At 43.2% G+C, this 25,487-nt stretch overlaps 1 protein-coding gene across 1 annotated transcript in view; it reads right to left on the reverse strand.

Moving 5' to 3' along the window:
- The window catches only part of TRPM1 (transient receptor potential cation channel subfamily M member 1), a 77,898-nt gene extending 53,371 nt beyond the window's left edge, over positions 1 to 24,527 (reverse strand). The window contains exons 1-10 of the mRNA XM_063596969.1: positions 24,165 to 24,527; positions 23,099 to 23,178; positions 16,234 to 16,429; positions 14,078 to 14,291; positions 13,257 to 13,381; positions 12,270 to 12,441; positions 9,319 to 9,493; positions 8,780 to 8,903; positions 7,641 to 7,713; positions 6,740 to 6,840 (exon numbers count right to left, since the gene is read on the reverse strand). Coding sequence (XP_063453039.1) covers positions 6,740 to 6,840; positions 7,641 to 7,713; positions 8,780 to 8,903; positions 9,319 to 9,493; positions 12,270 to 12,441; positions 13,257 to 13,381; positions 14,078 to 14,291; positions 16,234 to 16,429; positions 23,099 to 23,178; positions 24,165 to 24,527 — 1,623 coding nt within the window. The remainder of the gene's footprint in view (positions 1 to 6,739; positions 6,841 to 7,640; positions 7,714 to 8,779; positions 8,904 to 9,318; positions 9,494 to 12,269; positions 12,442 to 13,256; positions 13,382 to 14,077; positions 14,292 to 16,233; positions 16,430 to 23,098; positions 23,179 to 24,164) is intronic.
- Between the last annotated feature and the right edge of the window lie 960 nt (positions 24,528 to 25,487).

Genomic DNA, 25,487 nt, shown 5'->3' on the forward strand with positions numbered 1-25,487 from the left:
AGCAACCCAAGTGTCCACTGATGGATGCTTGGATAAGCAAAATGTGGTTTATCCATATAATGGAATATTATTCAGCCTTAAAAGGAAGGAAATTCTGACACATGCTACAACACGGATGAAACTTGAGACATTGTTCTGAGTGAAATAAGCCAGTCACAAAAGGACAAATATTACATGACTCCACTTACAGGAGGTACTGACAGTAGTCATATTCATGGCAACAGAAAGTAGAATGGTGGTTGCCAGTCACAGGAGAGGGCAGGATGGGGAATTATTGTTTGATGGGCATAGAGTGTCAATTTTGCAAGATAAAAAAGCTCTTGAGATGAATGTTGGTGATGATTTTCCTTCAAAAATTGTTAGTCCAAAGTTTTTATGATTCAATATAAATAAATAAATTGCCTTTTGTTACTTGTATATATCAAACATCTCTCCTTTTCTCTCTCTTCATTATGTTTTTTGTTTGTTGGTTTATTTGTTTGTTTTTTGAGATGGAGTTTTGTTCTGTCACCCAGGCTGGAGTGCAGTGGCATGATCTCAGCTCACTGCAACCTCCGGCTCCCAGGTTCAAGCAATTCTCCTGCCTCAGCCCCCTAAGTAGCTGGGATTACAGGCATGCAACATCACACCCGGGTAATTTTTGTATTTTTAGTAGAGACGGGGTTTCACCATGTTGGCCAGGCTTGTCTCAAACTCCTGACCTCAGGTGATCCACCCGCCTCAGCCTTCCAAAGTGCTGGAATTACAGGAGTGAGCCACTGTGCCTGGCCTCTTCGTTGTGTTTAAAAGCATGTTTTAAGAAGAATTTTTTTTTGCAAAGCTTTTACTTTAATTAATTATTTTAATTAGCAAATGACAAATCGTATATATTTATGGTATACATGATGCTTAAATATATGTATACATTGTGGAACGATGAAATGAAGCTAATTAACATATCCATCACCTCACATACTTATCATTTTTGTGATGAGAACATTTAAAATCTACTCTTTTAGCAATTTTCAAGTGCACTATGCATTATTATTAATTATAGTCACTATGTTGTACAATAGGTCTCCAGAATTTATTCTTCTTAACTGAGACTTTGTACTTTTAAACCAAAATCTCCCAATCCCTCACATCCTAGCTTCTGATAACCACATCATACTCTCATGCAGCTTTTATTTTTTGCATTCAATAACAGAAAATATAGATAGAAGAATTTTGTCTAGTAATATATAGCAAATCAGACCTAAGATTGATTTACTGTGTTGGAATTCTTATGTCCTCCCTACCACGAGTTTTCTACTATATGAAGAATTCTAGATAGACTATAGATTCACAGGCACATCCTTTCTTGAGTGCTTCAACTATTAAAAGAAGATTTTGGAGACCTTATATCCCACTGTAGGGAGACAGAGAAGGACTTTTGGCTCCAGGTTACAGCCTGAGCATGTGTTTCCTGTCTTCCCTCCCTCCCCAGATACTATTTAAATGACAGCAGAGGAGTATGAAAAAGAAAAATCTATTTCAGGGAGAAGAGGTGGGCCAGAGAGTTTTTAACAAATTTCTGGAAGCATTGAAGGACCAGTTAAAACTGTGGAGAGGAAGCCAAAGCCCAAAATGTGTAATGTGGAGGTTGCTCTTGAGGTGAGACCAGATTTTCCAAGATACAAAGAAGAGGGCATGTGGTGGGCAGAAGGCATGGTGACCGGAAGATGGTCTACAGAGCAGGAGGCCACTCATCCCCTCCCGGTCTCCAGGCTGCCATTGTGGTGGGTGCAGAGCAAGCAACTGCATTCCTGGGCTTCACTCCCAGTAAAAACTGGGAGGATGTCTGCTAAAGAACAGGGAGGCCCAGAGCCCATCAGCCCTCTCCAGTCGGCACTCAGCAAAGCAGAAGGTTCAGGCGACGCTTTCCTTCCTAAGCAGGGAATTCCTGGGCAGTCCTCCCAGGGAGGAGAAAAACCTGTTGGCAAAATGGGTTTCCATACCAATTAAGCAGTTCTATCCCTCATTCTGTAGTGTGATGGACAGCCAAGGATCTAGAGCATTTGAGAAAATCAACAGCATAACAGAAAAACCCAAAATGAACAAAAAGAACAGCTGACCAGGGAGAAAATAGAGATAATCTAGGGAACAGAAGATAACTTCAAAAAATCTAATTCATATCCTTAGATATTGCATCTGTGAGATGAAAATAGGCTAATAAGAAAATAAAATTGTTAAGGAACAAAAACACTTTCTTAAATATAAAAAGCATGAGTGCCTAAACCTTTAAAAATTGTATAAAAGCTAAAGAAAAAGTTGAGATTTCCAAAAACATACAGCAAAATGATAGAGAAATAAAAAACTGAAAATGGACGGTCAATCTGGGAGAAGGGGACCAGCAGTTGCTTGACTGATAGAAAATCCAGATGAAGGGAAAGAGATAATAAAGAAAGAAATACTCAAAGAAGAGATAGTAGAAAATTTCACAGAGCTGATTCAGGTCTTCAGCATAAAGGGACCTTTGAAAGCCAGAAGAATTAAATGTCTACATGTGTGAAGATATGGCTGCTTGAGTGTATTCTCTATACACTTCTATTTTCATTTGCTTGAAATAGAAGATACATCCTTGTGAAATTTTCAAGCACTGAAAAAGCAAAGAGCAGAGAGAAAACAATGGTTCATCTATAATTGAATGAAAATCATAGGACAATCTTGAGCCTCATGTGAGGCAGACTTTTTTCAGACATGTAAAGACACAGAATGATAATTGCTGTGGTTTGAAAGTGTCCCCCAAAGTTCTTGTGTTGGAAACTGAATCCCCAGTGCAACAGTGCTGAGAGATGGGACTTTTAAAATTGTTTAGGTTATGAAATTCTGCTCTCATGAATGGATTAATGCTTTTATAGAGGGAGAGGGTTCATGATCTTGAGAGATTTGTTTTAAGAGTTCAGCCCTCTCTTGCTGTCTCTCGCTCTCTTACACTTTCACCTCCCACCATGGGATGATGTAGCAAGAAGGCCCTGACAAGATACCAGCCCCTTGATCTTGGACTTTCCAGTTTCTACAACTGTAAGAAATAAATCTCCTTTCTTTATCAGTTACCCCATCTGTGGTATTCTGTTACAGAAACACAACACAGACTCAGACAGTAATTCTCCCACATGCTTTTATGTAAAAGTTACTTGAAGATGTACTCCAGCAAAATGAAAAAGGAATCTGAAAGGGAGGAAAACATGGGGTCTAGGAGGCAATGGCCAGTCTCAGAGTGCAACGAAGGGATGTCTGATGTAGACAACTGTACAGTAGGCATTGAGAGCATCCAGGGAAGATGGGGGTAGGAACTCCTGGGGCTTTGAAAGATTCTTCAAGAAGAAATGGGACAGTAACAATTAAGAGAATAGATATGGCTGCAGCCATAAAAAAGAACAAGATTATGTCCTTCGCAGGGACATGGATGGAGATGGAGGCCATTATCCTTAGCAAACTAAGGCAGAAACAGAAAACCAAATGCTGCGTATTCTCATAAGTGGGAGCTAAATGATGAGAACACATGGACACATAGAGGGGAATAACAGACACTGGGGCCTTTTGGAGGGAGGAGAGTGGGAGGAGGGAGAGGGTCAGGAAAAACAACTAGCAGGTACTAGGCTTAATAACTGGGTGGTGAAATAATCTGTACAACAAACCCCCATGACACAAGTTTACCTACATAACAAACCTGCACTTGTACCCCTGAACTTAAAGTACAAAGTATATATTAAATATAAACTATGTATATGCAAATAAAAGTACAAAATGACATTTTTAAGGTAATATCTGTATGGCTTCATCTTGGAAAGAGTGCAATAATTTTGCCCTAGCTCCCCACAGGGTAGCCTTTGCTGCAGCCATGCTTGATATATCCACGTTGCTGACAAAAGCCTTGATATGGTTTGGCTCTGTGTCCCACCCAAATCTCATCTCCAGTTGTAATCCCCAGGTGTCAAGAGTGGGGCCTGATGTGAAGTGATTGGATCATGAGGGCCATTTCCCCCATGCTGTTCTCATGATAGTGAAAGAGTTCTTATGAGAATTGATGGTTTTAAAAATGTTTGGCAGCCCCTTGTGCTCTTCTCTCTCTCTCACGGGCTGCCGTGTAAGATGTGCCTTTGCTTCTCCTTTGCCCTCTGCCATGATTGTAAGTGTCCTGGGGTCTCCCCAGCCATTTGGAGCTGTGAGTCAATTAAACCTCCTTTCTTTACAAATTACACAGTCTCAGAAGACTGCTATTCTTTATAGCAGTGTGAAAACGGACTAGTATAAGCCTCAACATTAGCAGTGGCAAGTGTACATAGGCAGGTACCAAACTTTACATCTATTTGTTTGGAACCAAACTAAAGATACAATAAAAATACTTAAAAAAAAAAAGAATAGATACAGCAATGACATCAAGGCAAATGTTTGGAAGAAAAAAGAGAATCAATTAGAAATGTGGAGAAAAGCAAATATCTATTCAAATAAGTCATGGTCCAAATATGAAGGAAATTAAAGTGTCACCTAATTTTAAATAGTTGGTGAATGATGGCAACCTTGATGCCTGTCATATTTTCCTTTGTGTGAGCCAGATAAATGACCCAGGACTACCTTTCCTTCTCCTTGACTTCAATCCTACTATGCGGTTCAGCAGTGAACAATCTCCATGTAATCACAACAATGTCAAAGCTGCTGGTTTCTCCATTTTTTTAGAATCAACATAGAGACTAAGTACAAAAACTGAATGATGATTAAAGAGTAAGATGTAAGCAGGACCTCAATGATTAAAGAAGGATATGTACATGTTCATCATGTCAAGCACCCTGTAAAAGTGGGGCTGATTGAATTAGGAAGATGAAACTTGTCAGGAGAGGAAGGAGGAGTATAGAGTGAATTTCCTCATTTAACAAAATGGGAGTCTGAAGCGGACAGAACAAGTAGGTGGTTGCACGTACTCTTTACCGTCATAAAGGTGACCAATATAAGAATTAAACAGGGCTGGGTGCAGTGACTCATGCCTGTAATCCCAGCACTTTGGGAGGCCAAGGCGGGTGGGACACTTGAGGTCAGGAGTTTGAGACCAGCCTGGCCGACATGGTGAAACCCTGTGTCCACTAAAAATGCAAAAAAAATTTAGCTGGGTGTGGTGGGTGCCTGTAGTCCCAGCTACTTGGGAGGCTGAGGCAGAAGAATCGCTTGAATCCGGGATGCAGAGGCTGTAGTGAGCTGAGATAATACCACTGCACTCTAGCCTGGACAACAGAGTGAGACTCCATTTCAAAAAAAGAAAAAATAGAATTAAACAGGCAACTATCAAATCCAGGAGGAACAGGGGCAGTGGAAGCAGAGTGAGCAATCCACCTCCTTCTATTACCAAGTGGAGAATTGATGGATCTGTCTACACGTGATCAATCAACAAAGAGTGATAAAACGTGTTATGGCAATGTGTGGAAGCAACTTCCAGGAGACCTAAACACAGAGGCAGTTAAATGCTTTGGGAGGCAATTAAATGCTTTGGGAGACCTAAACACAGAGGCAGTTAAGTAAAATGCATTTGTGCAGCAATATGCCAGGGATGTTTTGAGAAATGGTTTTGCATTGTTTTTTGTTTTATGTTTTAGACATGAGATCTCATTCTCTCACCCAGGCTGTAGTGTAGTGGTGCAGTCACAGCTCACTGTAACCTCAGATTCCTAGGCTCAAGCAATCCTCCTGCCTCAGCCTCCAAAGTAGCTGGGACTATAGGCATGCACTCGCATGCCTGGCTAATTTTTTTTATTTTTTGTAGAGATGGTGTCTCACTATGTTGACCAGGTTGGTCTTGAACTCCTGGCCTCAAGCAATCCTCCCGAATCGGCCTCCCAAAGTGCTGGAATTACAGGTGTGAGCCACCACATCTGGCCAAGAAATGTGGTTTTTAAAACCAACATAAACCCTCTAGATATTCCTACTACCTTTCATAAGCAGCAGAGCCCTTTTGGCAAACACAAATTTATCCTGACTCCTAATCTATAAAATGGATCAAAGAAGCTGCTTCGACTGAAGAAGTAGGAGGCTTGGAGTCCTTTATCATGCAGACTTATGTGTGTTCACACACACCCACACGCTCATCCCCATGTCACACACACACATCAGTACTCAACACCCCACACACACTGCTCATCCCATATCACACACACGCAATACCCTCCCAATGACACCCACATACACACTATACCACCCATGGCCACACACATTACTCACCTACAAAAAATCATACCACATACAGGCACACCACATATCACATGCACACAGACACCCTATACACACATACAGACACACACATAGACACACACATACACACACACACACATAAACACACACACACACACACAGAGTTCTCTAGGCCTCCAGGGTTTCATGGAACATAGTTTGAAAAATCATTGCCCTGGATGGAAGCATTGCATTAAATTTTAATAAGCTATTTTATTTCTTCTTCTTTTTCTTTAAAAAGGTAAAAACCCACTTTTATCAGCAACGATAAAATATTTGGTGATTAATTTCTTCAGGAGTACTGGTTTGAATGTGGAATTACTTCTTGTTGGTTCTTTGAAGTTAAACAGCGACATCTTCTAATGAGCCTAATAGATTACATATCATATCATCAGAAACCTCACATAATTTCCTGAGTTCCATGTCACAAGGGAGAACATACTAATAGGTCACTTGTACAAAGTCATGATCAATGATATGAATCGAAAAAAAACAGTTTCACCGGCCAGTGGGGCCCAAAGACAAAGATCTGGCTTCGTGCTATGTCCACGCGGTTCCAAGCCAGTGCCAAGCTCAGCTGATCTGGAGCAGATACGTTTGTTCCTGGAAAGGCAAGAAACCAGAATGATTTTTCACTCCACGCCTGGACCGCCAGGGTTTGGCAGGTGCTGGGTGGTGAGCACAGGCTTCCCTTGGGCTGCTGGCCTAGAACTAAGCATTGCTGGCTTTGCTCTCACCCTGAATGACCACAAAGGCCCCAAGCTGAAAGAGCTTCCCTGGAGGAAGGTGGAGGCAGCCTCTTCCCATGCCAGCTGTGCATGGTCTCCTTGGGAGGGACAGAACAGGAACCCAGTGACTCGGGGACCCTGGAGATGATCTCCAGGAAGGCTGGAACCCTGGGACTGCCAGGCAGCCAGCCTGACAGTGACCCCTCCCCTCTCTCTGTCCTCCCTGCCCCCTCGTGGCACCAGGCTAACCGAGAGGCAGGGAGGAAGTGTGCATCCCAGAGCAGACCCTCCCTGCCCGGCCATGAACGCCGACCTGAAGCCTGTCATTAGAACCAAGACGGGGAAATTGGACAGAACATTGCGGAATGCAGTGATTGCAAAGGGACCCATCTGATGTTTACACTCTAGGAGCTGAAGCCCTCAATGAACCAGTTACAAATAGAAACGGTTCTGATCTCAGCCCATGATGGTCCAGGAGCACCCACAGACCTCTGCCCCACAGAAACCTTAGCGAGCCTTGTCATTCTGCCGTGGCTTCATGCTGAGACTGCTCAAGTGGCCTGGCTGGCTCAGGGTCTAGCACCAGCAGACATAGTCCATGGGAGGCCGGGAGGGAAGGATTGCCGGCCAGGCCAACATCAGAGGGACAGGAGTCACCATTTCCCGAGAGCTCACCTTTCAGCAGGGCAGTTAAAATTGCCATCTCGATGTCCTGCTGGCCCTCAGAACCCATTCTGAACACAGTGACCTGAAAATGTGAAAAGACTGAATTAAAGCCAAGTTGAAAACAAGAAGGAGATATGGGGTGTTGTTACAAAATGACCACAGAGACTGACACGTAATAAAATGATCCTGAGCACTAAACAGTTTCAAAGCAAGTGCTGTTGATTTCTTTTTTTTCTTTTCTTTTTCTTTTTTCTTTTTTTTTTTTTTTTTTGAGATGGAGTTTCTCTCTTGTCGCCCAGGCTGGAGTGCAATGGCACTATCTTGGGTCACTGCAAACTCCACCTCCCAGGTTCAAGCGATTCTCCTACCTCAGCCTCCCAAGTAGCTGGGATTACAGGTGCATGCCACCATGCCTGGCTAATTGTTTTGGTATTTTTAGTAGAGATGGGGTTTCACCATGTTGGCCAGGCTGGTCTCAAACTCCTGACCTCAGGTGATCTGCCTGTCTCAGTCCCCCAAAGTGCTGGGATTACAGGTGTGAGCCACTGTGCCCGGCTGATTTCCAGAAGTTATGGCATTGCCGTGGGGTGCCTGCCTACATACTGACTTTATAATTTTCCCCATCCCTTCTGGCACCCTCGAGAGGAGGGAGCTACACTCCAAAATCTCAGTCGCCATCGGAGATGCAAAGTCGTATCTAATCAGACAGGAGATATTTGTAGGAATTAGAATTTTGAAGAGGCCATCTTATGTGCACGACAAGAGTACCTATTCCTTGTAAACGCAACGGAAGAGGGAAGGAGTGGGAAACAAAATAACAGAACTTTGTAAACATGCCTGACAGGGTGGTATGTGGCCCTTTTCCCCAAGACTATCAATCTGAGTAATATTATGAGCCTCAGAGGGTGTTGTGTGGTGTCACGCCCCACTTGCTAAGGTTCGAAAGCACCAGGGGCCCTCCCCTGCGTGGGCTTGTTCAACTTCTGTCATGTGGACACAGCCACCAATTTGGTATGCATTTGTACTGTCTCTCGGAAAAGGCCGGACTAAAATATGAATAACCCTGTCATGCACACATGGGCGGAATTAGAAAAGGAAACATAATTCTCTCCACAGAGCTTGTTTGGAAATAAATTCAAGACACTTACGAGTTCTTTCTTCTTCATGCACTCCATTATAATTGCAAACAGCTGATGTGATTGTGCCTTATTATAATTAAATGTTTTCTGAATGGTAACTAGAAGCTGCTCCCTGAGGGACTCATTTATTATTCTGTTCAAAGAAAATGCAAGAGAACAAAACAAGGCAAGTTAAATCTATATATGAATGAGTCAGACATATCTCTGTCTTTGATTTGAGACTTTGCTGTGGGAGGATATCCTGACACAGGAGACAAAAAGTGACCATAGTCAAACACCGTATTCTCACTTGTCCTAAATTCCAGCTTTGTTGCAAACTTTCTAAGGGCAAATGAAGTTGGAAATGAGGGAGAGAGAATTCCATCAGGAACACCCTGCCTCTGATGGTTCCCCTGGATGCTGACCTGAGGAAATGGGAGAGGAGATCTAGCAAATCTTCCTGATTTAAACACGTTTGGAATGTCTAGGCAGACCACTTTAGATTTTCTCCTTGGCCCAACAAAGAGGGAGTTACGAACCCGCCCTTCCTCGCGCGTCAGAAATCCTACCCGCCTTCTTCACAGTATTTGTGCGCAAAGGACAGGATGTCCGAGGCACGTCCGCTGCCATCACAAATCACCACAGGGACGGGAGGCTCTTCTTGCAGGTATTCCAAGACGATGGACACCACGTTAGGGCCCCCCTCCACCACGAGACCCACGAGGGGCACGCCCTGCCCCAATCCTGCAACACAAACCACATTCGCCCATACCACCTGTGCCCTGCACTGTCCACCCAGTCGTTTTAACTCCTGAAGTATGGGGAAGAGTAAAAACATTACGACTTGGGGGATGTTCTATCTGGCTGGAAGGAATTCAGGCACGTGATAACAATTTTCTTTTTCTTTTATTTTCTTTTTTGTTTTTTGAGACAGAATCACACTATGTCCCCCAAGCTGGAGTGCAGTGGCATGATCATGGCTCACTGCAGCCTCAACCTCCCTCTCAGCTCAGGCAATCCTCCCACCTCAGCCTCCTGAGTAGCTGGGACTACGGGCACATGCCACCACACCCGGCTAATTTTTGGTAGAGATGAAGTCTTGCCATGTTGCCCAGGCTGGTCTCAAACACCTGGGCTCAAGTGATCCACCTGCCTTGGCCTCCCAAAGTGCTAGGATTACAGGTGTAAGCCACTGCGCCCAGCCCAATTATCATTCTTGCATTCTGTCACATATTATGGCCTCATTGGGAAAACCAGGACCTCAAAGTCTGAAACTTTCTGACTCACATATGGTTAAACTCCTGAATAACCCACCCACCTGATGTTGGGGCTACTTCAAGGTGACCACTGAGAAATATTGGAAGGTATTCCTGGCTGGAAAAATATTCCCCTGGCTGTCCTAGCCTATGGTCTGAAATTCCCACCCTGATGGCTGTCCCTGAAGAATGAGACGATGAAAGGGGATCTGGACCAGCCAGGGAAATTACAGTTCAATTCCTGGCTTCTCCCTTATGACATTGGGCCAATCACCAAATCACCAAGAGCCTGAGACAGCCATTTGTAAAAGGTGAACAATCACAGTGCTTCCTTTAACTCCTGCAGTTGTAAAAATATCAGAATATGTGTTTGGCTAGCAAATAATTTTGTAAACGTTAAGTAGCATACAAATGAGGTACACTGTTCTTGACGTTTCTGTCTTCAGTGGCTGGAATAAAGCGCAGATCTTGGACGCAGCCACTTGGACCACTAGTGGCCCATCAGTTAATGACCTGTTCCCAGAGTCCTCCCTCTGTCTCTATCAGTTAATAGGACTCTTCAAGAACACAGTGGGTACCAACTAACTTTTGGTGGCAGAACCTGCAGGGATGGCTCTGGGAAGCAAGAGGTGGCAGGAAGATTCCAGGAAGTTGGGATTCTGGAATGGGAAGGAAATGGGAGTGGAGGCACATTTGCCTACTTCCTAATTTTATGCCACACTGGCCATGACAGATCACACTCTGAGCCTATTTCACCAGCTGTCCATTAGTTGTGATGGGAATTAGTTGATCGATATTAACTAAAGGCAAGTGGAAGTATCGTTGGTCTCAGCTCTGAAGGGCTTCAGATAAAAATCTGCCAGCATTGGTTAAGAGAAGATTGGAGAATTTCAAATGAGCCATTTCAGAGTTTCTAATTTGCTTCCATGAGGTGTTTCTACAGTCAGGGACTCTTACATATGTTGAATAACTCTGCTGTGTCCACCAGAGTAATTACAGCTAAGTTCATTTCAGCAGACATGCATTGAGGGTCTGCTTTGTGTCAAGCCCTGACCAGGAGATATTGGAAAAATGAACTAAGATATCCTGGACTCTGCCTTTGAGATTTCCAACCCAAGCAAGGATTGGTATTTTCAATCTTTAGGAATATGGTGGCCAAATCACCTTCTTTTCGAGCAACAGAGTAGAACAGGTTCTTCTTGGCTTAGGTTGGAGTCCTCGAAGCTCCGTGCTGTGGGAAGTGACAACTGAGCACCCCTTTGCTGTCCCTGCCCTGCTCAGAGCCCTAGGCGAAGGATGACAAAGGGAAGCCCACAAGTCACATGGCCAGGTGAAATGGGGTGTTGTAAAAACTTACAAGTCCAGAAAAATTAGAGATGTGAGAACAAAAAACATTCAGTCATCGACCAATGTATTCTTCGAGATCTGATTCTCGGAAATCTACAACTTTTCCTAGTAGGCCATCCCCATTCTACCCACTCTGCAGCATCACAGTCCCATACATGATGCTTCCCAATGACCATTCACCAGGACTAGATGGTCTCCCACAAAAATCTTGCCAGTAATGGGAAAAACAAACTACTCTTTCAGATTGTTTAACAATTGTTTGACGTTAAGAATTACTGGAGTATAAACATGCTCCAAGAGATTATACCAGTTATTGTAATTCTAACCAGTTGTTATCATTGTTTCATCTGGTTGAGGTTTGCGTCTTTCTCTCTAGTTCGACCTCAGCTTTCGTCTGACAGTGACAGCTCCCCCTCAGGACCGGCAAGGATGATGCCCCTTCAGGAGCAGATGGCTCCTGCAGCCCTCTCCAGATATGTCCCCACCTGGCCATCTTAGTCTACATGAAAGGCCCAGCATTACAGAGATATTTAATAATCACATAATACTTATCAGCAAATAGAAGGAATCCTACTAAATCTTTGAGAAATTGTTTTCCTGTTAAAACACTTAAAAAATAACAACTAATTACAGGGAACAAGAACCACTGGGCAACAGGGTGGGCAAGGCCATCACCATGGCGAGCACTGAGGGTTATTTCGTGCTAACTTGTGAACCTGGGGCAAAGCATCCCCATGTAGCCCAGTGAATGTGATTTGGTAGGTGGCTAAGGTAAGACATCTAGGTGAGTCATTTTCTGTTGACCTAACAAGAAGCAAGGTTAATCTTCTAATCCCCTTGGGCAATCTCCTTCTCAGCCTTGTTTCCACTGTGATGGCATCAGCCCAGGAGGACTGCGTGCCTTTGCCAGCACTTACTTGTGTTGATCTTCTGCAGGGAGATGTGCTTTTCCAGCAGCCTTCGCAGCTTCACCTCGGCGCCATACTTGCCCAGGGTGCCATTGTCAGCCAGGATGAAGTGGGTGTGGGAGTTGTTGAGCACAGAGAGCTTACTTAGAGGGTTGGACATGGTCTGGTACACTCTTGTTACCTGACAAAGTGCACAGCGCAAATCAGACCTGCAGGACTTGGATGTTAAGACCAACAAGGGAAGCAAGCACAATACATATGTGTGGAGTGACTGCACTAAAACTTATTCTCACATCTCTACCCTGCCTTTTGAAGGTTTTATTTTTGCCAATTGTTACATTAAAATAGAAAGAAAGTTAATTGTTTTAGATAATGACAACCTAGCAATTGCACTCCTGGCATTTATCACAGAGAAATGAAAACCTATGTTAACCTCAAATCCTGCACTGGAATGTTTATGGCTACTTTACTTGTAACAGCCAAACTGTTCCTCAACAGACAAATGGTTAAAGAAACTGGTGCCTCCATATCATGGGATGTCATCCAGCAGTAAAAATGAATGAAGACCGATACATATGGCAACCTGGACGCGTGTTCAGAGAACTATGTGGAGTGAAAAAAAAGCCAGTCCCCAAAGGTTACATTACTGTATGATTCCATTTACAGAACCTTCTTGAAATGCGGGGTGGTGCAGATTAGTTGTTTCCAGGGGTTAAGGAAGAGGTGGGGGTAGGAAGGAGTGAGGTATATGTATATGAAAGGGCAACAGGAGGGATCCTCGTGTTGATGGAAACATTCTGCACCTTGACCTTATCAATGACAGTATCCGGGTTGTGATCTTGCATTATGGTTTTGCAAGATGTTACCATTGGAGGAATGGGAAAGGCTGCAAGGGAGCTCTCTTATTATTCTTACAACTGCATCTGAATCAACGGTTACCTCAAAATCAATCATTAATTTTAAAAAACTGCCAACATTTGCAGAGAAAACACTTACATCCTTTCCAACCAGGTCTTCCTTATTCTCCACGATGCCCCATGGAGCAATTCCTATAGCACAAACCCGGCCTCTGGACTTGGAGGAGTGGTCTTTCAAGGCATCCCCTACGTGGCTGATAACACCTGTGAGCAGCCATTGGTCATATTTTAGGCTCTTTTACTTCCCAGCACACCATCATTCATGAAATTTAGGGACACTTGCCCTGAGTCCCTACATTCCCTACAGATCAGGGGTGAGACATACTCATCTTTATCATTAAAACAAAGTACACTGAAAGTCTGAGCTCATGATAACGAGCAATCTTGCATTAACTCTAGAAACGGGAAAACAAAAACAGGAACCAAAGCAACTGTGTAGGGATTTCCTTTACAGATGTCTAAGGCCTAAAGCTGGAAATAACTGGAGTCTTTTTGGCATTCCTTGGCTGCCTTCAGTGAAAATTGAGAGCCATACTGCCTGGTATGTTCCTTAATGTCTTTGTGCCTCAGTTTCCTGTCCTATAACAGGAAAAGGATTGTCGAGAGGTCTAATGAAGATGATGCTTGTACAGGGCTCAGTTCAAGGAATATTGCATGTCATGGGTGACCCAGAGATGTTGACCATTATGACAATCATTACTCTATTTGCTGTTTTTTTTTTTTTTAAGAGTCATATCAAAGTAAAAAACACAAGCTAGGGAATAAAGACTTCACTTTAGTCATAAATAGGATCAGGATGCAATATGTTTTGTTGTCCTTAGTTATTAGGAAGCTCTTTGGGGACCACAGTGAGTTCTGGGTGGTACATTGATTATCGGGAGGGAAAGGGCCTGCTCTTACCTGTGCTGACACCCCCGGTGAAGATCCAGGCCCCGGTGGTCATGGCAGCCTTGATCAGGCCTTTCCCAAAGACTTGTTTCAGCTTGGGCTGCATCTCAAAGTTCTGGAGGCCTCCATGCACAGATATTAAAAGCTTGGGGAGTTCCAGCTGCCAATCTTTCACCATGAGATGGAGCAGTGAGTCTGGCTTGGTGTCATAGGATACACGGATATACTGTGAAAGAGTGTGTGGCACTCAGCCTCTGTTCTTGGTTTTGCTTCTCGTGTCAAAGGGGAGTGAGGCTATTGCTCATGTCCAAGCAAGAACTGCCTGGCTTGTCTTTTCCTCAGGGCCCTGGAGCCCTCTGTGTGAGTCTGTGGCCAAGTGACTGAAGGGAACTTTGGAGAGGATTGTCAGGTTTAGCAAATACAAATAAAAGATGCCTGGTACCATGGTCTGAATGTTTGTATTCCCCTAAAATTCACGTGGAAACCTAATTCCCAATGCAATAGTGTTAAGAGGTGGGATGTTAGAAGGTGATTACGTCATGAGCATGGATCCCTCGTGAGTGGGACTAGTGTCCTTATAAAAGAGGACTCAGGGTTGGGCATGGTGGCTCATGCCTGTAATCCCAGCACTTTGGGAAGCCGAGGCAGGTGGATCACTTGAGGTCAGGAGTTCGAGACCAGCCTGACCAACATGTTGAAACCCCGTCTCTACTAAAAAAAATACAAAATTAGCCAGGTGTGGTGGTGCATACCTGTAATCCCAGCTACTTCAGAAGCTGAGGCAGGAGGATCACTTGAACCTGGGAGGCGGAGGTTGCAGTGAGCCAAGATTGAGCCATTGCATTCCAGCCTGGGCAACAAGATCGAAACTCCAACTCAAAAAAAAAAAAAAAAAAAAAAAAAAAAAAAGGACTCAGAGAGCTTGTTCTCTGCTTCTGCCATGTGAGGACACAGCAAGAAGGTGCTATCTATGAAGCAGAGGATGGGCCCTCGCCAGGCACCAAATCTGCTGGCACCTTGATCTTGGGCCTCCCAGACTCTAGAAATGTGAGCAATAAATTTCTGTTGTTTATAAATTACCCAGCCTAAGGCAATTTGTTATAGCAGCCAAACAGACCAAGACACCCAGTTAAATTTGAATTTTAGAGGAACAATGAAAAATGTTTCAGTACAACATTTTTATTAAATGCAATAAATCATGCAATATTTGGGACATACTTGTACTGAAAATTTATCCAATGTATGTCTGAAATTCAAATATAACTGGGTGTCCTGTATTTTATCTGGCAATCCTAACGTTGGAGGAATAGGTTCCAAAGCTGGCTTAGCTAGAACAGTGGCCCAAGAAGTTGGATGAGGATGTTGTTGAGTAAATGGGTCAGGGGATCATGGGCCCACACATGAACTTGACCTCTTCAAAGTGAGGAGGAGGCTAATAATGCTCAGATGCCTTGTCTCCTATAAACTGCTTCTTTGTGTCTGGGCTAATATGTAGGGTGCCATTTCAGAAGACTGTATATTGCAGCATTTGGAACACAACTAAATTTTATTTTAACAATGATGTTGGGCCAGTGAAATAAAATGAAATTGCAAAAAGTCTGTGACTGGGCATGTAGGAGTGTAATTCAGAGTGAGCTGGAACGGATCACAGAGCTGAAGCCTCCCCCACGCTGGCAGGGCTCACTGGAAGGGCAGAGGGCACTCCCTGTTTACATGCAAATGTGAGGGACCTTGGTCCTTCTCGGGCCAGCTGAGTGCAGGCCCAGGGAAGCTGTGGACAGACCTCAGAGGAAAATATTTCCAAAGACTCTCAACACATCTAAGGGGGCTGCAGGTCCACAGTTATTAGAAAAATGAATTTGTCTTTCATTACTGAAGATGGAGCAATGGAGTGTGTTTGCAGGGTTGGGCCAGAGCCTGGTTTGTGGATTCAGAGCTTTGGTATGGATTTACAGGACACTAGATGTTCTTTACAGTGGTGTCCAGTTTCCAAGCCTCATGGCTAAAAGCCATGTGCACAGATATATCTCTTGGTTTTTCAATGAAATATCTAGGAAGATTGAGCCACAGCCATGAAGAAGACCAGGTATCTGCAGTTTGGGGCTGGGAGACTGGCTGCCAATGAAAGCTGTGATCCTAGTGGCACCATGTCTGAATGCCTTTCTCACCATGGCTTTATTGGAATATCCGCCACCCTGGAATTCAAGAACTCCATAGGAATCTGTTGGGTAGCTCTGGGTGTGCTTGGCAACAGACCATTTCTCAGGCTGAGTCTCCACCTGTTTGTTTTCCTCTTCATTTTTGCTGGGTGTTGCACTTGGCAGAGGGGGGATATGCTGGTTGGTGAACTGGCCACAGCAACACCTGAAAACAAAGGCAAAGCAGGGTCTTTCTACAACAATCTCCCCCTTTCCCCTTCATTAGCAAAGATGAATTAACCTCAACAGGTGAGTTGGGCCCAAACAGGAGCCTACTAACACTTTAGTAAACCAGCGTTATTAGGGACAGAAATGCCCCATCTGATGGCCTTTTCCAGATAATCAGTGCACATCTCTTTATATGCCAGTCGATTTTAGACACATTGGAGGGTTGCTCTTTTGGAAAATATTTCAACTTTTTGATGTCTTGATAACATCAATATAAACATCAAGTACTAAACATTCTGTGACAAAGTATAGACATGCCCTCCGAACATAGAGTTGACCTTCCAGATTTTTCTTTCTCTTGTCATTCAGGTTGGAGTGTAGTGGCGCTATCACAGCTCACTGCAGGCCGGACCTCCCCCAAGCTCAGGTGATCCTCTCACCTCAGCCTCCCTAGTAACTGGGACCACAGGCACACACTACCATGCTCAGCTAGTTTTTATACTTTTAGTAGAGACAGCATTTTGCCATGTTACCCAGGCTGGTCTCGAACTCCTGGGCTCAAGCAATCCGCCTGCCTTGGCCTCCCAAAGTTCTAAAATTACTTACTTAGGTGTCAGCCAAATTTTTCCATATTGTTGAATTGTTCTGTTCCTTAGTAAAACATTTCTCCACTCAAGTAATGCTAAAAGGCTATTTCAAAAGTGACCAATATGTCTTTTTCTGCCTTGGACAGATGGCCCATTGGGCCATAACCCGCCCCAGCCTCAGGGATCTTCTAGCTCTACAGCATCTCTCCCAAAACCCAGCCAACCTCTCACGCCCTCCCTGAACTCTGGCTTTCTAGTCTTCTCTGAACATGTTCCCTGGCTTTGTGCCAGCTTCTTTTCCTAGTGTGCCTAGGATTTCATCTGTTACTCCATCATTTTTGGCTGCCACTGTTTTGAGTGGACTGGACCCACCAAAAACTTGAAAAGTTTGTTAGGAAGAACTGCAGTAGCCTGGAGTGATGCCTTGGTGGAGATGGAATCCAGGGAAGGCATGGAGGGAGGTCTGTTCCTGGACCCAGCAGGAGCCTGTGTGGGCAGCCATGCACCCTAGCAAATGGGGTGGGAGAGCTGGGGATGGAGTCGGCTTGAGGACTAGAGAGGATGTCTTTACTGGGCTAGATGTGCGAGTGCGTGCACGTGTGTAATGCACATGTGCAGGGCCCTTGCCAGAAGGCTTTCTGTGCTCCCATGGGGCCAGCCTTGGGGCTTCCTCCCTGCCTTGTCTTTCCTTTTGTTTTCCTTTTTCTTTTCCCTCCCCCCTTCCCCATTCTCTCCCTCCCACCCTCCTTCTGATGGCCTTCCATCTTCCTTCCCTCACTCCCTCCCTCTTTCTCTTTCTCTCTCTTTTTTCCTTTTATTGAGATATAATTCATGTAATACATAATCAACCCATTTCAAGTATGTGATTCAGGCCAGGAGCAGTGGCTCACGCCTGTAATCCCAACACTTTGAGAGGCCGTGGCATGTGGATCATTTGAGGTCAGGAGTTCGAGACCAGCCTGGTCAATATTGTGAAACCCCGTCTCCACCATAAACACAAAAATTAGCTGAGTGTGGTGGCGCGCATCTGTAATTCCAGCTACTTGGGAGGCTGAGGCAGGAGAATCGTTTGAACCCCGGAGGCAGAGGTTGCAATGAGCCGGGATCGTGGCACTGCACTCCAGCGTGGGTGACAGAGTGCGACTCCGTCTCAAAAAAAAAAAAAAAAACCATACATATATATATATATATATATATCGAGAGAGAGAGAGAGAGAGGGAGATTAAATGGTTTTTAGTGTTGACAGATATGTGCAACCATCATCACAGTTAATTTTCGAACATTTTCATCACCTCAAAAAGAAACTTGGCATGGCATATTTTAAGTTATCTTCCTTCTCACCACCATCTATCTACCTGTGCACCACTCCCCAAGCCATAAGCAACCTCAAGTCTACTTTTTATCTCTGTGGATTTCCTTGTTCTAGACACTTCATATGAATGCAGTCCTGTAATATCTGGTCTTTGGAGATCAGCTTCTTAGCATGTTTTCAAGGTTCATCCATATTGTAGCATGTGTTGGTACTTCACTCCCTTTTATGGCTTAATAATATTCTCGTATGAATGGATGAACATTTTGTTTATCTATTTATCATTTAATGGACATTTGGGCTATTCGCACTCTTCGGCTGTTATGAATAATGCTGCTATGAATATTTATGTAACAAGTTTTTGAGTGGATGAATGTTTTCATTTTTCTTGGGTATACACTAGGCATGGGATTGCTGGGTCATACGGTTACTCTATGTTTAATCTTCTGAAGAACCACCAAACTGTTCTCCAAGGTGGCTGTATCATGGTACATTTCCACCAGCAGTGTCTGAGGGTTCTGATTTCTCCATACCCTCTCCCACACACTATCTTACATTTTCATTCTAGTCTTCCTTCTGAGTGTGAAGCAGTTTATCATCATGGTTTTGATTTGCATTTCCCTGAAGAATAAGGACATTGAGCATTTTTCATGTGCTTATTGACTATTTGTGCATCTTCTTTGGAAAGATGTCTATTTATTTCCTTTGCCCATTTAAAAAACTTGGGTTATTTATTTTTTTTTAATTATTGGATCTCTTTCTGTATTCTGGATACAAGTCCCTTATCAGAGACATAATTCACAAATATTTTCTCCCATTCTGTGGGTTGTCTTTCCACTTTCTTGATAGCGTCCCTTGAAGCACAGTGTTTAATTTTGGTAAAGACCATTTTTTTGTTGTTTTTGTTGTCCATGTTTTTGGTGTAATATCTCAGAATCATTTGCCAAATCTCAGGTCATGATTTACCCTTACATTTTCTTCTAAGAGTTTTATAGTTTTAGCTCTGACATTTAGGTGTTTGGTCCATTTTAACTTTTATAGATAGCATGAGGTAAGGGTCCAAGACTATTCTTTTGCATGTGGCTATCCAGTTATTCCAGTACCATTTGCTGAAGAGACGACTACTATTTCCCCATTGAAAGTACTTTTCACCCTTGCCAAAAATCAATTTGCCATAGGTGTATGGGTTTATTTCTGGACTGTCAATTCTGTTCCATTTGTCTATATGTCTATCCTATGCCAGTATCATTGTCCTTTTATTACTGTAGCTTTGTATTAAGTTTTGAAATCAGAAAATGTGAGTCCTCCTGTTATTCTTTTTGATGCAGTTATAGATAAATTATGTTGCCAGTTTCATTTCCATATAGTTCATTGCAAGTGTATAGAAACACATTTGATTTTTGTGTATTGATCTTATATGCCACAATCTTGCTGAACTCATTTATTAGTTCTAATATTTTTTGGTGGATTCCTTAGGATTTTTCTATGTATAAGATTATGTCATCTGCAAATAGAGAGTTTTACTTCTCTCTTTCCAATCTCGATACTTTTTCTTTCTTTCTTTCTCTTACCTAATTGCTTTGGCTTGTACTTCCATTAAAATGTTGAATAGAAGTAGTGAGAGAGGACATCCTTATCTTGTTCCTAATCTTAGGAGGAAAGCATTCAATCTTTCACCATTAAGTCTGATGTTAACTGTGGATTCTTTATAGCTGTTCTTTATCGGGTTGAGGAAGTTTCCTTCTATTCCTGGTTTTCCGAGTGATTTTTTATAAAGAGTGTTGAGTTTTATCCAAGTCTTTTGCTGTGCCTATTGAAAAGATCATGTGATTTTTGTTTCTACTATATTGACATGCTATATTACATTAATTATTTTTCTAATGTAAACCAACTTTACATTCCTGGGATAAACCCTGCTTGGTCATGGTGTATCATTATTTTTATATGTTGCTGGATTTGGTTTGATAGTATTTTGTTCAGAATTTCTGCACCCATGTTCATAATAGATATTGATCTATAGTTTTCTATCTTGTGATGTCTTTGTCTAGTTTGGTATCTGGGTAGTACTGGCCTCATTAAATGAGTTGGGAAATGTTCCCTTCTCTGCTATTTTCTTGAAGAGTTTGTGAAGAATTGGTATTAACTCTTCCTTAAATGTTTTTTAGAATTCATCGAAAAAGCCATGTGGGCCTGGGCTTTTCTTTGGGCAGTTTTTTTTATTACTAATCCTATCTCTTTACTCCTTATAGATCTGTTCAGATTGTACATTTTTTCTTGAGTCAGTTTTGGCAGATTGTATATTTCTCGGAATTTTCCCATTTCATCTAAGTTATCTAATTTGTTTGCATATAAGTCATAGTATTCTTTCATACTCATTTCTATAAGGTTGGTAGTAATGTCCCCTCTTTCATTTCTGAGTCTAGTCATTTGAGTCTTATCTTTCTCTTCTTTTATGACTCTAGCTAAAGATATGTGAATTTTGTTGAAGTTTTTAAAGAAGAGCTTTTAATTTCATTGAATTTCTCTACTTTTCTATTCTCTTTTCCATTAATTCCACTTTAATCATTATTTCCTTCCCTCTACTTGCTTTAGGTTTAGTTTACTCTTCTTTTTCCAGTGTCTTAAGGTAGAAAGTTATATTACTTATTAAATATCTTTCTTAATATAGGTATTTACAGGTATAAATTTCCCTGTCCGCACTACTTTACCTGCATCCCCTAAGTTTTGGTTTGTTATGTCTTCATTTTCATTTACCTAAAAGTATTTTCTAATTAACCTTCGACATTTTCTTTAACCTAGTGGTTATCTGGTAGTGTATTAATTTTCACATATTTATGAGTTTCCAATTTTTTTCCTCCTATTGGTTTCTTATTTCTAATTTTATTTCATTGTGGTTGGAGGACAGTTTGTATTATTTCTATCGTTTTAGATATTTTGAGACTTTTTAATGGACTAACACATGGTCTATGCTGGAGAATGTTCCATATGCACTTGAGAAGAATATGTTTTCTATTGTTACTGGGTGGTGTGCTCTATAGTTATCTGTTAAGCCTAATTGGTTTATGATGTTGTTCAAGCTTTCTATTCCCTTGTTGGTCTTCTGTTTAGGTGATCTATCCATTATTGAAAGTGGGGTATTGAAGTCTCCAACTGTCATGTTGAATTGTCTACTTCTCCCTTTGTTTATGTCAGTTTTGCTTCATGCATTTTGGTGCTGTTTTAGGTACATATATGTTTATATTTGTTGTAACTTCCTGATGGATTGTCCCATTTATCATTATAAAATGTCCTTAATATCTCTAGTTACATTTTCTTGCTTTAAAGTATGTTTTGTCTGAATCCATTATAACCACTCTCACTTTCTGTGGTTGCTGCTTACATGAGTGGGGCACGGGTGGAAGAAGGGAGCCTCTATCTCTCAACTGCATTCATTCAGGACTTAGCCTCAGCAACAGGTGGTAGGGGACAGGATGAGAAATGCTGAAATCCTGCTCCTCCCTGAAAGAAAGCCCCCTGACTGGGAGCTGGTGGAGAGGGAGCTCTGTGTTCTTGGCTGCAGCACTCTGGAGTAGAGTCTCTATCTTGCTGAGCTGGGCAGAGGGAGGGAGGAAACTCTTGGTTCAAATCCCACAGACTCTAGCCTTTCTTACTGAATTTTTGCTGGCTTTCTCTAAAGATATTCCTTTACTTGCTGTTTGTCTTTGGGATCATTTCCAAGGGTTTAAACGGTTGGTTTTTTCATTCTAGTTTTTTTTTTTTTTTTAATCCATGCTGGGGACTGCATGGAGTGCATCAAGGAGGCTTGTATGTGAGCCCAGAAGCACTTTTTGCCCTCTATTGCCTGGGCATCTGGCTTCATGGAGGACTGCAGTGCTGGCACAGAGAGTTCCCAGGATGGCCTATGTGCCATTGAAATAAGAAGGGACATGTAGATGCAACAAAGGGGAGACTTTTGTGACCGTTGGCATTGTTTCATAATGGCATTTCTTACCTCAGGGGGCAATCACGGGGGTTTAAGCAGGGAGGAGAATCTGCAGGGTGGTGTGGGGCAAGGGGCAGCTTGGGGATGTGGAGGGACTGTGATTGCATGTGTGAAACAAATTTGAAGCAGGTGATCTTGAAGAGTGTGTACTTCTGTGTCATTATTCTATCTGCATGAATTTCATATTGCACGAATGTATGGATAAATTGTTCCCTTTCCCCCAGACTCAGCCTCATAGCTTTTGCCCTTAGAGATGAGACATTTTAGTTAAATTAATCTCTACTTGCATGACTTTACAAGGCCTCTGTTCAGCTTATAACAGATGCATTTTAATGTAGGTGAATAAAATTGTTTGATGTTTTGTGTACAAGCCAAATCCTTTAATAAAGTTATAGCTAGTTCATTCAACCGCTCAGATCTTTCCTGTGATGGAAATTCCTTTTCATCTAAATACATTATGAAACTCTATTGAAGAGGCCTGGAAAATATCCTGGAAACCTGTTGAAAGCCCTCAACTCCTTGATCTTGCTGAGACTAAGAGGAATGATGTGGGCCCATTTGGCTATGAGAGCTCGCATTAGGGTGGGTGGTGGACAGAAACTCTTTTCTGAAGCCATTTGCATGTTAATGGAGTAACAAGGAGCCCCAGTGACTCCCTTGTTAGTGACTCCCATGGGGAATGGATTCTGGCCACCCTTCTGGACTCCTCTTTCTGCCTCTTACAAACATGAGAATAGTGGCAGACAAGCACTGGTTTGGATAATGTCTTAATCGTGGATTTCAATTTACCTGTTAGAGTCTTTCGTGCTAGGAATTACAAAGATACATTCCCGTTTGCAAAAGGTTTTCTCTATCCAAGATTTCTGACCCTGGAAGAGAGAGAGAAGTGGATATTGGACCAATATATTCCCAAGCCATCATCAGAGTCCATTCTTATACTTTTATAAAACAATATGTCTGCCCACAACATCTGAATAGTCATCTGCAATAATGGTGGATGCAAGTCTTTAAGGATCTTAGCTCTAGTACCTTTTAAGAGAAATGGCTTGCAAGTATGTATTTAATGGTTCTCATTTTGCACCTTAATTCATCCATATCCACCTGTTGAAGATATTTTTTGTGCACGGTTCTGGGGTGGGAGCTGTGGGGATTTCCAAGGAGATAAACTGCAGTGCAAGTGTTGTTTACCATCTGGAAATGGCACGTTAGGGGTGTGGCTCAGGGAGGCCACCTGGAGCAGAAGGAGGTGGGAGGGAAATCCCCTGTGGAGGCCCTGCTGGTGCTGGATGCTCAGCGATTTCTGCTGGCTTTATCCCACATGGCCTCTTGTTCTCAGTCACCAGGGACATCTCACACAGAGGCTGGGCACTGGGAAGTGAACCGGCCTGCATCTGAAGGGCCCCACTGGGTCTGCTTCCCAGGGTTGGTGGAGTCAGTTGGCAGAGAGAGCTGGGGAGAGCTCTTCATGCAGGTGGGAGGGAGGTGCAGGCAGGCTGTGGGGCAGGGGCCTCGGGGTTCCCTGGAAGGGCTCGTGGGAGGCAGGGAGAGAGCCAGCACCCTTCGCTGGATCTCCATGAGGCCTGGCTCAGTGCGTATTTGTGCTATTTGTGGATGTATGATGTGTGTGTGTGTGTGCTATGTTTGTGTATGTGTCTGATGGATGTGTGTTGTATGAGTGCAGAGTGTGTCGTGATGCATGTGTGTGTGTGATGAGTCTGTATGTGAGTGGGTGTGCGCGCACGCATGTGTGGTGTTTGTGATGTGTGTGTGGTGTTATGTGTGTGGTATGTGTGCAGTGTAGTGTGTTGTGTGCATGACTATGACCTGTGTAGTGTGGCGTGTGCATGACTATGACCTGTGTAGTGTGTATGTCTGTGGGGAGCTTGTGGGGTGCTTGCAGGCACGGGGAAGAGGAACGCTTAGCATGTGACAATCCTGAGTCAGATCTTAGAGAAACCATGGCCGGCGGGAGCCTTGTGTCCTTGGCCACTTTCCCACAACTGCCATGAGGAGTGCCCCATGTGCCTGTGACCAGGATGGGACTGAGGTATCTGCGGGGTGAGGCTTGGAGCTGGCCTCCTGGCTGTCCCCATTTACCTAGGCAGCAGTGCTGCTCTGGGAGGTCCCTTGTCTCTGGGGAGGTCACCTCTGCAGAGGTCTGCAGTGACAACTGCATGTCAGACAGGCCCTCCGCAGAGAGGTCATGCCGATGCCCCATTTGTTACTCTAGGAGAGCCCCAGCCCTAGTCCCAGCTGTGCGGACTAGGGCGTGCAAGTACCCCCCAAACTCAGCCTTTCTGGGAAGATCCAAGTCGGCTTGTTACTTGGCTTTTTGAATAATAGAAATGATGAAAATTCAAACCTTCCTCAGTAGCCTTCAAAAAGCAACACCGTACACTTTTCTCTGTAAATAATTTAATGACTGTTTAAAAACAACATCGCTGGCCTCAGAGGTTGGTGCTTTTGTGCTAATGCAAGGGAGGCAGGCAGTGTGGGCTCAGGGGAGAAAGAAAGCATGGAGCGGGAGCCTCTGAAGCCCCGCCCTGCCCTTCTCTGAAGCCCCGCCCTGCCCTTCTGTTTTGCACTTTTCCCGTCTGTTTCGCACTTCTCCAGCGCAAGACAGCGAAGCCCAGCACCTGCTGCCTGGAAAGAAACTGTGCTTTTCCCCTTTGCATCTCATGCCTTACTTCCCAGAGAAGCTGGGAAGCCCTTGTTTTTTATAACATAGGGATTGCAGTATTTGGACTATATGACAACAAAAGACAAGAACTCTAAACAAAGATTGAACTCCCATGAGTAGGTTACTTTTTCTGGAACATAGGATAGCAATTCTGAAGCTGTTTTTGTGTCCTCTAGGACTGAACAAATAAATTAATACATTGCAGATGATTGGAGCTGGGTTTCTCACTGCTGGAGAAAGGAGTTACAAATATGGAAAGTGGGGAAGGTCACAATGAACCTTGTAGCACTGAGCTAAAATTAAAGTTATCAGTGTGAACTCATGGTTTGTAATATATAGAGACAGGTATAAAAACAGATATAAATGTATGTGTGGTCCCTGTCTATACATATACACATATATAGAGATATAACATATTGCATTAATTAACTATGGAGTAACAAAACAAATTGCCCCAAAACTTAGTTGCTTAGAATAACAAACAATTATTATCTCCCA

Source organism: Pan paniscus, chromosome 16, assembly GCF_029289425.2.
Source record: "Pan paniscus chromosome 16, NHGRI_mPanPan1-v2.0_pri, whole genome shotgun sequence".
NCBI classification, from domain to species: domain Eukaryota; kingdom Metazoa; phylum Chordata; class Mammalia; order Primates; family Hominidae; genus Pan; species Pan paniscus.